The sequence below is a fragment of the Oncorhynchus mykiss genome, unplaced genomic scaffold, assembly GCF_013265735.2.
Source record: "Oncorhynchus mykiss isolate Arlee unplaced genomic scaffold, USDA_OmykA_1.1 un_scaffold_225, whole genome shotgun sequence".
In the NCBI taxonomy this organism is placed as follows: Eukaryota; Metazoa; Chordata; class Actinopteri; order Salmoniformes; family Salmonidae; genus Oncorhynchus; species Oncorhynchus mykiss.
The window spans coordinates 272,501-285,000 of record NW_023493693.1 but is presented as its reverse complement, the minus strand read 5'-3'; the positions used below and the strand labels follow the sequence as shown (position 1 = coordinate 285,000).

The 12,500-nt window shown below is 47.1% G+C and overlaps 1 protein-coding gene across 1 annotated transcript in view; it reads left to right on the top strand.

Annotated features, from left to right (window-relative positions):
* The window catches only part of fam184b (family with sequence similarity 184 member B), a 51,071-nt gene that overhangs the window by 19,207 nt on the left and 19,364 nt on the right, over positions 1-12,500 (top strand). Inside the window, exons 5-12 of the mRNA XM_036973200.1 lie at positions 2,820-2,955; positions 3,411-3,553; positions 3,707-4,207; positions 5,310-5,420; positions 5,644-5,760; positions 6,008-6,282; positions 11,228-11,345; positions 12,374-12,490. Coding sequence (XP_036829095.1) covers positions 2,820-2,955; positions 3,411-3,553; positions 3,707-4,207; positions 5,310-5,420; positions 5,644-5,760; positions 6,008-6,282; positions 11,228-11,345; positions 12,374-12,490 — 1,518 coding nt within the window. The remainder of the gene's footprint in view (positions 1-2,819; positions 2,956-3,410; positions 3,554-3,706; positions 4,208-5,309; positions 5,421-5,643; positions 5,761-6,007; positions 6,283-11,227; positions 11,346-12,373; positions 12,491-12,500) is intronic.

The following is a 12,500-nucleotide window of genomic DNA, read 5'->3' as shown; positions in this document are numbered from 1 at the left end:
AAAAGGACAGAATACAGGTACTCACCCTAACCCTAACAGAATACAGGTACTCACCCTAACAGGACAGAATACAGGTACTCACCCTAACAGGACAGAATACAGGTACTCACCCTAACAGGACAGAATACAGGTACTCACCCTAACCCTAACAGGACAGAATACAGGTACTCACCCTAACAGGACAGAATACAGGTACTCACCCTAACAGGACAGAATACAGGTACTCACCCTAACAGGACAGAATACAGGTACTCACCCTAACAGGACAGAATACAGGTACTCACCCTAACAGGACAGAAAACAGGTACTCACCCTAACAGGACAGAATACAGGTACTCACCCTAACCCTAACAGAATACAGGTACTCACCCTAACAGGACAGAATACAGGTACTCACCCTAACAGGACAGAATACAGGTACTCACTCTAACAGGACAGAATACAGGTACTCACCCTAACAGGACAGAATACAGGTACTCACCCTAACAGGACAGAATACAGGTACTCACCCTAACAGGACAGAAAACAGGTACTCACCCTAACAGGACAGAATACAGGTACTCACCCTAACCCTAACAGGACAGAATACAGGTACTCACCCTAACCCTAACAGGACAGAATACAGGTACTCACCCTAACCCTAACAGGACAGAATACAGGTACTCACCCTAACAGGACAGAATACAGGTACTCACCCTAACAGGACAGAATACAGGTACTCACCCTAACAGGACAGAATACAGGTACTCACTCTAACAGGACAGAATACAGGTACTCACCCTAACCCTAACAGAATACAGGTACTCACCCTAACAGGACAGAATACAGGTACTCACCCTAACAGGACAGAATACAGGTACTCACCCTAACCCTAACAGGACAGAATACAGGTACTCACCCTAACCCTAACAGAATACAGGTACTCACCCTAACAGGACAGAATACAGGTACTCACCCTAACAGGACAGAATACAGGTACTCACCCTAACAGGACAGAATACAGGTACTCACCCTAACAGGACAGAATACAGGTACTCACCCTAACAGGACAGAATACAGGTACTCACCCTAACAGGACAGAATACAGGTACTCACCCTAAAAGGACAGAATACAGGTACTCACCCTAACCCTAACAGAATACAGGTACTCACCCTAACAGGACAGAATACAGGTACTCACCCTAACAGGACAGAATACAGGTACTCACCCTAACAGGACAGAATACAGGTACTCACCCTAACAGGACAGAATACAGGTACTCACCCTAACAGGACAGAATACAGGTACTCACCCTAACAGGACAGAATACAGGTACTCACCCTAACAGGACAGAATACAGGTACTCACCCTAACAGGACAGAATACAGGTACTCACCCTAAAAGGACAGAATACAGGTACTCACCCTAACCCTAACAGAATACAGGTACTCACCCTAACAGGACAGAATACAGGTACTCACCCTAACAGGACAGAATACAGGTACTCACCCTAACAGGACAGAATACAGGTACTCACCCTAACCCTAACAGGACAGAATACAGGTACTCACCCTAACAGGACAGAATACAGGTACTCACCCTAACAGGACAGAATACAGGTACTCACCCTAACAGGACAGAATACAGGTACTCACCCTAACAGGACAGAATACAGGTACTCACCCTAACAGGACAGAATACAGGTACTCACTCTAACAGGACAGAATACAGGTACTCACCCTAACAGGACAGAATACAGGTACTCACCCTAACAGGACAGAATACAGGTACTCACCCTAACAGGACAGAAAACAGGTACTCACCCTAACAGGACAGAATACAGGTACTCACCCTAACCCTAACAGGACAGAATACAGGTACTCACCCTAACCCTAACAGGACAGAATACAGGTACTCACCCTAACCCTAACAGGACAGAATACAGGTACTCACCCTAACAGGACAGAATACAGGTACTCACCCTAACAGGACAGAATACAGGTACTCACTCTAACAGGACAGAATACAGGTACTCACCCTAACCCTAACAGAATACAGGTACTCACCCTAACAGGACAGAATACAGGTACTCACCCTAACAGGACAGAATACAGGTACTCACACTGTGGTTTTACTATCATTTTGGGGAACAAAAACATTTATTCCCTTTCAAAATCATATTTTCCCTCACCCGTAAACCTAACCCCAAACCCCTAACCCTAACTCTAAACCTAACCCCTAACCCTAACTCTAAACCTAACCCCTAACCCTAACTCTAAACCTAACCCCTAACCCTAACTCTAAACCTAACCCCTAACCCTAACTCTATACCTAACCCCTAACCCTAACTCTAAACCTAACCCCTAACCCTAACTCTAAACCTAACCCCTTACCCTAACTCTAAACCTAACCTCTCTGAATAGAGAGTGATTCCTAGTCTTTATATAGCCAGTTTCCTTTGTATCCATCCTTCTAGCCCTGCTACTTCCTGTTTCCCTGTGTGAACCTCACCCTCTACTTCCTGTTTCCCTGTGTGAACCTCACCTTCTACTTCCTGTTTCCCTGTGTGAACCTCACCCTCTACTTCCTGTTTCCCTGTGTGAACCTCACCCTCTACTTCCTATTTCCCTGTGTTAACCTCACCCTCTACTTCCTGTTTCCCTGTGTGAACCTCACCCTCTACTTCCTGTTTCCCTGTGTTAACCTAACCCTCTACTTCCTGTTTCCCTGTGTTAACCTCACCCTCTACTTCCTGTTTCCCTGTGTGAAGCTCACCCTCTACTTCCTGTTTCCCTGTGTGAACCTCACCCTCTACTTCCTACCATCTCTCTTTCTCTAGGACCTGGAGGAGGAGTTGGAGTCGGGGAGGAGGCGTGTCTCGGGGGCAGAGGGTGGGGCTAAGAGGGCATGGGAGGAGTTAGTCGTGGCCAAAGAGAGACTACTGCTGCAGGAGGAGGAGCTGCAGAGCAAATCAGGTAATCAATCAACCAATCAAGCAATTAATCAATTAATACATTAATGCAAAAATACATTAATAAAACTATCTAAGAATCAATCAATCAATTAATACGTAAATACATTATAAACAATCTATGAACCAATCAATCAATTAATCAATTAATACATAAATAATTCATAAAACAATCTATGAATCAATCAACCAATTAATCAATTATTCAATCAATCAAACAATTATTACACCAATCAATCAACCAATCACTCAATCCATTAATCAATAAATCAATCAACCAATCACTCAATCCATTAATCAATAAATCAATCAACCATTCAATAATTTAATCAATCATTCAAGAAAGGAGTTTAAAATGTAATGTAATGTGTATGTCCTTCTGTGAACGTATTTGTGCATTCCGTGTGTGTGTGTGTGTGTGTGTGTGTGTGTGTGTGTGTGTGTGTGTGTGTGTGTCAGAGGAGCTGCTGAGTCGTGGTGTGTGTGAGGGGTGTGTGTGTGTGAACGTGGAGGAGTTGAAAGGTCAGGTGAACAAACTGCAGAGCAGGAACAGAGAGCTGGAGATTCAGAGCAGTGGGAGAAACAACGACTACGCCAGACAGGTAGAGACACACACACACACACACACACACACACACACACACACCAACTTTGAATGAATTCCTGTAATGTGACAACATTCTGACCGTGTGTGTGTGTGTGTGTGTATATGTATGTGTGTGTGTATGTGTGTGTGTGTGTGTGTGTGTGTCCAGCATGCGGAGGCCCTGGCTAGTCTGCGTTCTGAGATGGTGAGGGCTCAGTCAGAGGAGCTCCGGAGAGAACGGAAACACGCAGAAGTGGAAAAGGAACAAATGCAAAAAGAGATAGAAGAAGAGAGAGACAGACTGCAGAAAGAGAGAGAAGAAGAGAGAGACAGGCTGCAGAAAGAGATAGAAGAAGAGAGAGAACGCCTGCAGAAAGAGATAGAAGAGGTGAAAGGAAGAGTGACAACACAGATGGAAGGCAACACGGAGCGAGTGGAGGAGCAGAGAGAGAGTCTGAACCAGGAGAAGAAGAGATTGAAGGATCAGGCGGACGAGGAAAGGAGGAGATTGAAGGAGCAGGCGGACGAGGAAAGGAGGAGATTGAAGGAGCAGGCGGACGAGGAAAGGAAGAGATTGAAGGAGCAGGTGAAGAAGGCGATAGAAGAGGTGATGAGGAAACATGCAGCTGAGCTCCACAACGCCCAGGAAGCACTGAGGACAAACCAAGAGGTAACACACACTGGAGACAGCTGGTCTGACTGGGGTCCAGACAGAACCAGACATTACAGACAGCTAGTCTGACTGGGGTCCAGACAGAACCAGACATTACAGACAGCTAGTCTGACTGGGTCCCAGACAGAACCAGACATTACAGACAGCTAGTCTGACTGGGGTCCAGACAGAACCAGACATTACAGACAGCTGGTCTGACTGGGTCCCAGACAGAACCAGACATTACAGACAGCTGGTATGACTGGGTCCCAGAAAGAACCAGACATTACAGACAGCTGGTCTGACTGGGTCCAGACAGAACCAGACATTACAGACAGCTAGTCTGACTGGGTCCCAGACAGAACCAGACATTACAGACAGCTGGTCTGACTGGGTCCAGACAGAACCAGACATTACAGACAGCTGATCTGACTGGGTCCAGACAGAACCAGACATTACAGACAGCTGGTCTGACTGGGTCCAGACAGAACCAGACATTACAGACAGCTGGTCTGACTGGGTCCAGACAGAACCAGACATTACAGACAGCTGGTCTGACTGGGTCCAGAACCAGACATTACAGACAGCTGGTCTGACTGGGTCCAGACAGAACCAGACATTACAGACAGCTGGTCTGACTGGGTCCAGACAGAACCAGACATTACAGACAGCTAGTCTGACTGGGTCCCAGACAGAACCAGACATTACAGACAGCTGGTCTGACTGGATCCAGACAGAACCAGACATTACAGACAGCTGGTCTGACTGGGTCCAGACAGAACCAGACATTACAGACAGCTGGTCTGACTGGGTCCCAGACAGAACCAGACATTACAGACAGCTGGTCTGACTGGGTCCAGACAGAACCAGACATTACAGACAGCTGGTCTGACTGGGTCCAGAACCAGACATTACAGACAGCTGGTCTGACTGGGTCCAGACAGAACCAGACATTACAGACAGCTGGTCTGACTGGGTCCAGACAGAACCAGACATTACAGACAGCTGGTCTGACTGGGTCCAGAACCAGACATTAACACAAACTGTTGCAGAAGGGCCTCAAAAACAACCACTGCAGTGTGTGTGTGTGTGTGTGTGTGTGTGTGTGTGTGTGTGTCAGCAGGTGTGTGTACGTGTGCAGGAGGACAGGAGGAGTGGTGAAGAGGTGTGTCGAAGGCTGGAGACTGAGAGGGAGGAGCTTAGAGACCAGCTGCAGCAGGCAACCAATCAGGTGAGAGAGGCTTTGCCTTGACTTCCATCAAGGACTCAGACTCTCCATTAAATACACAAACAACATACTGTACTGACAACATTCTGACCGTGTGTGTGTGTGTGTGTCTGTGTGTGTGTGTCTGTGTGTGTCTCTGTGTGTGTGTGTGTGTGTGTCTGTGTGTGTGTGTGTGTCTGTGTGTGTGTGTCTCTGTGTGTGTGTGTCTGTGTGTGTGTGTGTGTAGATCTGGCGTTTGGAAGGAGTCATTCAGCAGCAAAGTCAGGGGGGTGTGGCCTCTGAAACTCCTCCCACCTGCGGAATCCACTGTTCCCACCTCCGAGAGGATCTACAGCACATACAGGTACACACACACACACACACACACACACCACACACACACACACACACACAGAGACACACACACACACAGAGACACACACACAGACACACACACAGAGACACACACCACACACACACACACACACTTAATTGGTGTCTAAATCACAGATTAGTGTTGATTGTTTTTTCAATCTCTGTGTGTGATGGATGGTGTGTGTGTGTGTGTGTGTGTGTGTGTGTGTGTGTGTGTGTGTGTGTGTGTGTGTCAGGAAGAGATGGAGCGACAGAGAGAGAGTTACCAGAGGGAGATGACAGGTCTGAGAACAGACAAACAGAGACTGGAGGAGAAGGTTCTAGAGCTCAACCAACAGACCCAAGAGAACACAGACAGAAACGTTCTAGAACACAACCAAGAGAACACTGACAGAAACGTTCTAGAACACAACCAAGAGAACACTGACAGAATCGTTCTAGAACACAACCAAGAGAACACTGACAGAAACGTTCTAGAACACAACCAAGAGAACACTGACGAGAGAATCCGGTAGGTTGGAAAACTTTAAATAACGACAAAAACACTATTCACCTTATGATGCCTCGCCCACATGACCCAGTTCCTGATCCAACGCTAGATCTCCAACGCTAGATTTTCAACCTAGATCTTCAACCTAGATCCAACATCATTGTTTTTCCTACTTTCAGACCATTCACAGACAAGCAAAAAGTCAATTAAATATCTATGAAATTTGATAAAACTATGGAATAACGTGCACAGAATTGGAAAGATATGTTAATTCTATGTTGAGGAAAATGATGGTAAGAATCATAAAGTTCCCTTTCCGTCTCTCAGTATAATATTTTTATTTATTTAACCAGATAGGCAAGTTGAGAACAAGTTCTCATTTACAATTGCGACCTGGCCAAGATAAAGCAAAGCAGTTCGACACATACAACAACACAGAGTTACACATGGAGTAAAACAAACATACAGTCAATAATACAGTATAAACAAGTCTATGTACGATGTGAGCAAATGAGGTGAGATAAGGGAGGTAAAGGCAAAAAGGCCATGGTGGCAAAGTAAATACAATATAGCAAGTAAAACACTGGAATGGTAGATTTGCAATGGAAGAATGTGCAAAGTAGAAATAAAAATAATGGGGTGCAAAGGAGCAAAATAAATAAATAAATTAAATACAGTTGGGAAAGAGGTAGTTGTTTGGGCTAAATTATAGGTGGGCTATGTACAGGTGCAGTAATCTGTGAGCTGCTCTGACAGTTGGTGCTTAAAGCTAGTGAGGGAGATAAGTGTTTCCAGTTTCAGAGATTTTTTTGTAGTTCGTTCCATTCATTATATGGGGAGTCAACGCGTTTTTGAGTTTTCTTCGGGTGAATATGATTGGTCGTTGACTGCCCATGGTATGCTATACCCACGTTTCCTCCTACAGGGAACAGTAGTTGGTCGTTGACTGTCCATAACTGTACGGATGTATTTCACGTAGTATAAGCGCTTGGAGACCTACGTTCATTAGCATTAGCATTCTCATAGAGAATGACTGGCGGTGTTAGCTAGTTAGCATATTAGACTGTATCTAATGGTCGTTATCTATAGTCTGTATCCCTTATCAATCAAAGATCAATGCTTGAAATAGCAATGTTGTTTGACACAGAATATCAGTGACAAGAGACAGAAACGGTGGCGAAGTGTTTTATGACGATAACATCAGGATATTTGCGGTCTGTTGTGCCACGAAGCTAACGAGCTAACACCGCCAGTCATTCTCTATGAGAATGCTAATGCTAACAAATGTCTGTTTCTGAGTGCTTATGCTACGTGAAAACAAACGTTTAAATTTTTTTCAATAATTTCCCTCAATATAGAATTAACATATATTTTAAATTCTGTACACGCTTTCCAATAGTTTTGACAAATTTAAATCACATTTAAGAATGTTTTGCTTCTTTGTGGATGGACCGGAAGAAGGAAAACAATCTCAACAAATTGGATGCGCCCTTGTTTTTATTAAATGTATTTTAATCTATTTAACTAGACAAGTCAGTTAAGAACAAATTCTTATTTTCAATGACGGCCTGGGAACAGTGGGGTTAACTGCCTTGTTCAGGGGCAGAACGACAGATTTGTACCTTGTCAGCTCAGGGGATTCGATCTGGCAACCTTTCGATTACTGGCCATACACTACACTCTAACCACTAGGCTACCTGCCTCCTCTACACTCTAACCACTAGGCTACCTGCCTCCTCTACACTCTAACCACTAGACTACCTGCCTCCTCTACACTCTAACCACTAGGCTACCTGCCTCCTCTACACTCTAACCACTAGACTACCTGCCTCCTCTACACTCTAACCACTAGACTACCTGCCTCCTCTACACTCTAACCACTAGGCTACCTGCCTCCTCTACACTCTAACCACTAGGCTACCTGCCTCCTCTACACTCTAACCACTAGGCTACCTGCCTCCTCTACACTCTAACCACTAGGCTACCTGCCTCCTCTACACTCTAACCACTAGACTACCTGCCTCCTTTACACTAACCACTAGACTACCTGCCTCCTCTACACTCTAACCACTAGACTACCTGCCTCCTCTACACTCTAACCACTAGGCTACCTGCCTCCTCTACACTCTAACCACTAGGCTACCTGCCTCCTCTACACTCTAACCACTAGGCTACCTGCCTCCTCTACACTCTAACCACTAGGCTACCTGCCTCCTCTACACTCTAACCACTAGGCTACCTGCCTCCTCTACACTCTAACCACTAGGCTACCTGCCTCCTTTACACTCTAACCACTAGGCTACCTGCCTCCTTTACACTCTAACCACTAGACTACCTGCCTCCTTTACACTAACCACTAGGCTACCTGCCTCCTCTACACTCTAACCACTAGACTACCTGCCTCCTTTACACTAACCACTAGACTACCTGCCTCCTCTACACTCTAACCACTAGACTACCTGCCTCCTCTACACTCTAACCACTAGGCTACCTGCCTCCTCTACACTCTAACCACTAGGCTACCTGCCTCCTCTACACTCTAACCACTAGACTACCTGCCTCCTCTACACTCTAACCACTGGGCTACCTGCCTCCACTACACTCTAACCACTAGGCTACCTGCCTCCTCTACACTCTAACCACTAGACTACCTGCCTCCTTTACACTAACCACTAGGCTACCTGCCTCCTCTACACTCTAACCACTAGGCTACCTGCCGCCTCTACACTCTAACCACTAGGCTACCTGCCTCCTCTACACTCTAACCACTAGGCTACCTGCCTCCTTTACACTCTAACCACTAGACTACCTGCCTCCTCTACACTCTAACCACTAGACTACCTGCCTCCTCTACACTCTAACCACTAGACTACCTGCCTCCTCTACACTCTAACCACTAGGCTACCTGCCTCCTCTACACTCTAACCACTAGGCTACCTGCCTCCTCTACACTCTAACCACTAGGCTACCTGCCTCCACTACACTCTAACCACTAGGCTACCTGCCTCCTCTACACTCTAACCACTAGACTACCTGCCTCCTTTACACTAACCACTAGGCTACCTGCCTCCTCTACACTCTAACTACTAGGCTACCTGCCGCCTCTACACTCTAACCACTAGGCTACCTGCCTCCTCTACACTCTAACCACTAGGCTACCTGCCTCCTTTACACTCTAACCACTAGGCTACCTGCCTACTCTACACTCTAACCACTAGGCTACCTGCCTCCTCTACACTCTAACCACTAGACTACCTGCCTCCTCTACACTCTAACCACTAGACTACCTGCCTCCTCTACACTCTAACCACTAGACTACCTGCCTCCTCTACACTCTAACCACTAGACTACCTGCCTCCTTTACACTAACCACTAGACTACCTGCCTCCTCTACACTCTAACCACTAGACTACCTGCCTCCTCTACACTCTAACCACTAGGCTACCTGCCTCCTCTACACTCTAACCACTAGGCTACCTGCCTCCTCTACACTCTAACCACTAGGCTACCTGCCTCCTCTACACTCTAACCACTAGGCTACCTGCCTCCTCTACACTCTAACCACTAGGCTACCTGCCTCCTCTACACTCTAACCACTAGGCTACCTGCCTCCTTTACACTCTAACCACTAGGCTACCTGCCTCCTTTACACTCTAACCACTAGACTACCTGCCTCCTTTACACTAACCACTAGGCTACCTGCCTCCTCTACACTCTAACCACTAGACTACCTGCCTCCTTTACACTAACCACTAGACTACCTGCCTCCTCTACACTCTAACCACTAGACTACCTGCCTCCTCTACACTCTAACCACTAGGCTACCTGCCTCCTCTACACTCTAACCACTAGGCTACCTGCCTCCTCTACACTCTAACCACTAGACTACCTGCCTCCTCTACACTCTAACCACTGGGCTACCTGCCTCCACTACACTCTAACCACTAGGCTACCTGCCTCCTCTACACTCTAACCACTAGACTACCTGCCTCCTTTACACTAACCACTAGGCTACCTGCCTCCTCTACACTCTAACCACTAGGCTACCTGCCGCCTCTACACTCTAACCACTAGGCTACCTGCCTCCTCTACACTCTAACCACTAGGCTACCTGCCTCCTTTACACTCTAACCACTAGACTACCTGCCTCCTCTACACTCTAACCACTAGACTACCTGCCTCCTCTACACTCTAACCACTAGACTACCTGCCTCCTCTACACTCTAACCACTAGGCTACCTGCCTCCTCTACACTCTAACCACTAGGCTACCTGCCTCCTCTACACTCTAACCACTAGGCTACCTGCCTCCACTACACTCTAACCACTAGGCTACCTGCCTCCTCTACACTCTAACCACTAGACTACCTGCCTCCTTTACACTAACCACTAGGCTACCTGCCTCCTCTACACTCTAACTACTAGGCTACCTGCCGCCTCTACACTCTAACCACTAGGCTACCTGCCTCCTCTACACTCTAACCACTAGGCTACCTGCCTCCTTTACACTCTAACCACTAGGCTACCTGCCTACTCTACACTCTAACCACTAGGCTACCTGCCTCCTCTACACTCTAACCACTAGACTACCTGCCTCCTCTACACTCTAACCACTAGACTACCTGCCTCCTCTACACTCTAACCACTAGACTACCTGCCTCCTCTACACTCTAACCACTAGGCTACCTGCCTCCTCTACACTCTAACCACTAGGCTACCTGCCTCCTCTACACTCTAACCACTAGGCTACCTGCCTCCTCTACACTCTAACCACTAGACTACCTGCCTCCTCTACACTCTAACCACTAGACTACCTGCCTCCTCTACACTCTAACCACTAGACTACCTGCCTCCTCTACACTCTAACCACTAGACTACCTGCCGACCCACTATTGTTGCCAGGGGGTCATAATTATATTCTGCAGTGTGGTCACACATTTTTACATATTGTGTGTGTGTGTCTCCAGGTCAGAGTGTGAGGAGCGCCTGAGGGCGGAGCTTAAGGCGGAGCTTGATGCGGCTGTTGCCACGAGCAACCAGAGAGAGCAGGAGCTGCAGACTCAACTAGCCGATCTCCAATCACAGGTAATCTACTCAACTAGTCAATCACCAATCACAGGTAATCAACTCAACTAGACAATCACCAATCACAGGTAATTTACGCAACTAGCCAATCACCAATCACAGGTAATCTACTCAACCAGCCAATCACCAATCACAGGTAATTTACTCAACTAGCCAATCACCAATCACAGGTAATCTACTCAACTAGCCAATCACCAATCACAGGTAATCTACTCAACTAGCCAATCACAGATGATCAACTCAACTAGCCAATCACCAATCACAGGTAATCTACTGAGATGTCTGGGGGGGTCTGATCTAACCTCACTATTGATCTGAGATGTCTGGGGGGATCTGATCAAACCTCACTATTGATCTGAGATGTCTGGGGGAGGGGAGGTTCTGATCTAACCTCACTATTGATCTGAGATGTCTGGGGGGATCTGATCTAACCTCACTATTGATCTGAGATGTCTGGGGGGATCTGATCAAACCTCACTATTGATCTGAGATGTCTGGGGGGGGGGGGGGGGGGTCTGTTCAAACCTCACTATTGATCTGAGATGTCTGGGGGGGGGGGGGGGTCTGATCTAACCTCACTACTGATCTGAGATGTCTGGGGGGGTCTGTTCTAACCTCACTACTGATCTGAGATGTCTGGGGGGGGGGTCTGATCTAAACTCACTATTGATCTGAGATGTCTGGGGGGGGATCTGATCTAACCTCACTATTGATCTGAGATGTCTGGGGGGTCTGATCTAACCTCCCTACTGATCTGAGATGTCTGGAGGGGTCTGTTCTAACCTCACTATTGATCTGAGATGTCTGGGGGGGGATCTGATCTAACCTCACTATTGATCTGAGATGTCTGGGGGGGGGGGGGGATCTGATCTAACCTCACTATTGATCTGAGATGTCTAGGGGGGGGGGGGGGGGGGGGGGGGGGCAGTTAGGAGGTGGGAAATATATATTTAAAAAAAATTCAAACCCTTAAACTAACAAGACAGTTGAATCATGCCCTGTTTGAGTGAGCTAACTTCCTGTTGTAGGTGGAGAGGAAGGCGGGGCCAGCAGAGGGTCACCATGACGACAGCGAGATTGACAGGCTGCGGAGGGAAGTGCAGGAGACCAGAGACATGAACCAGAGACTGAGAGAGCAGCTGCAGGTACACACTC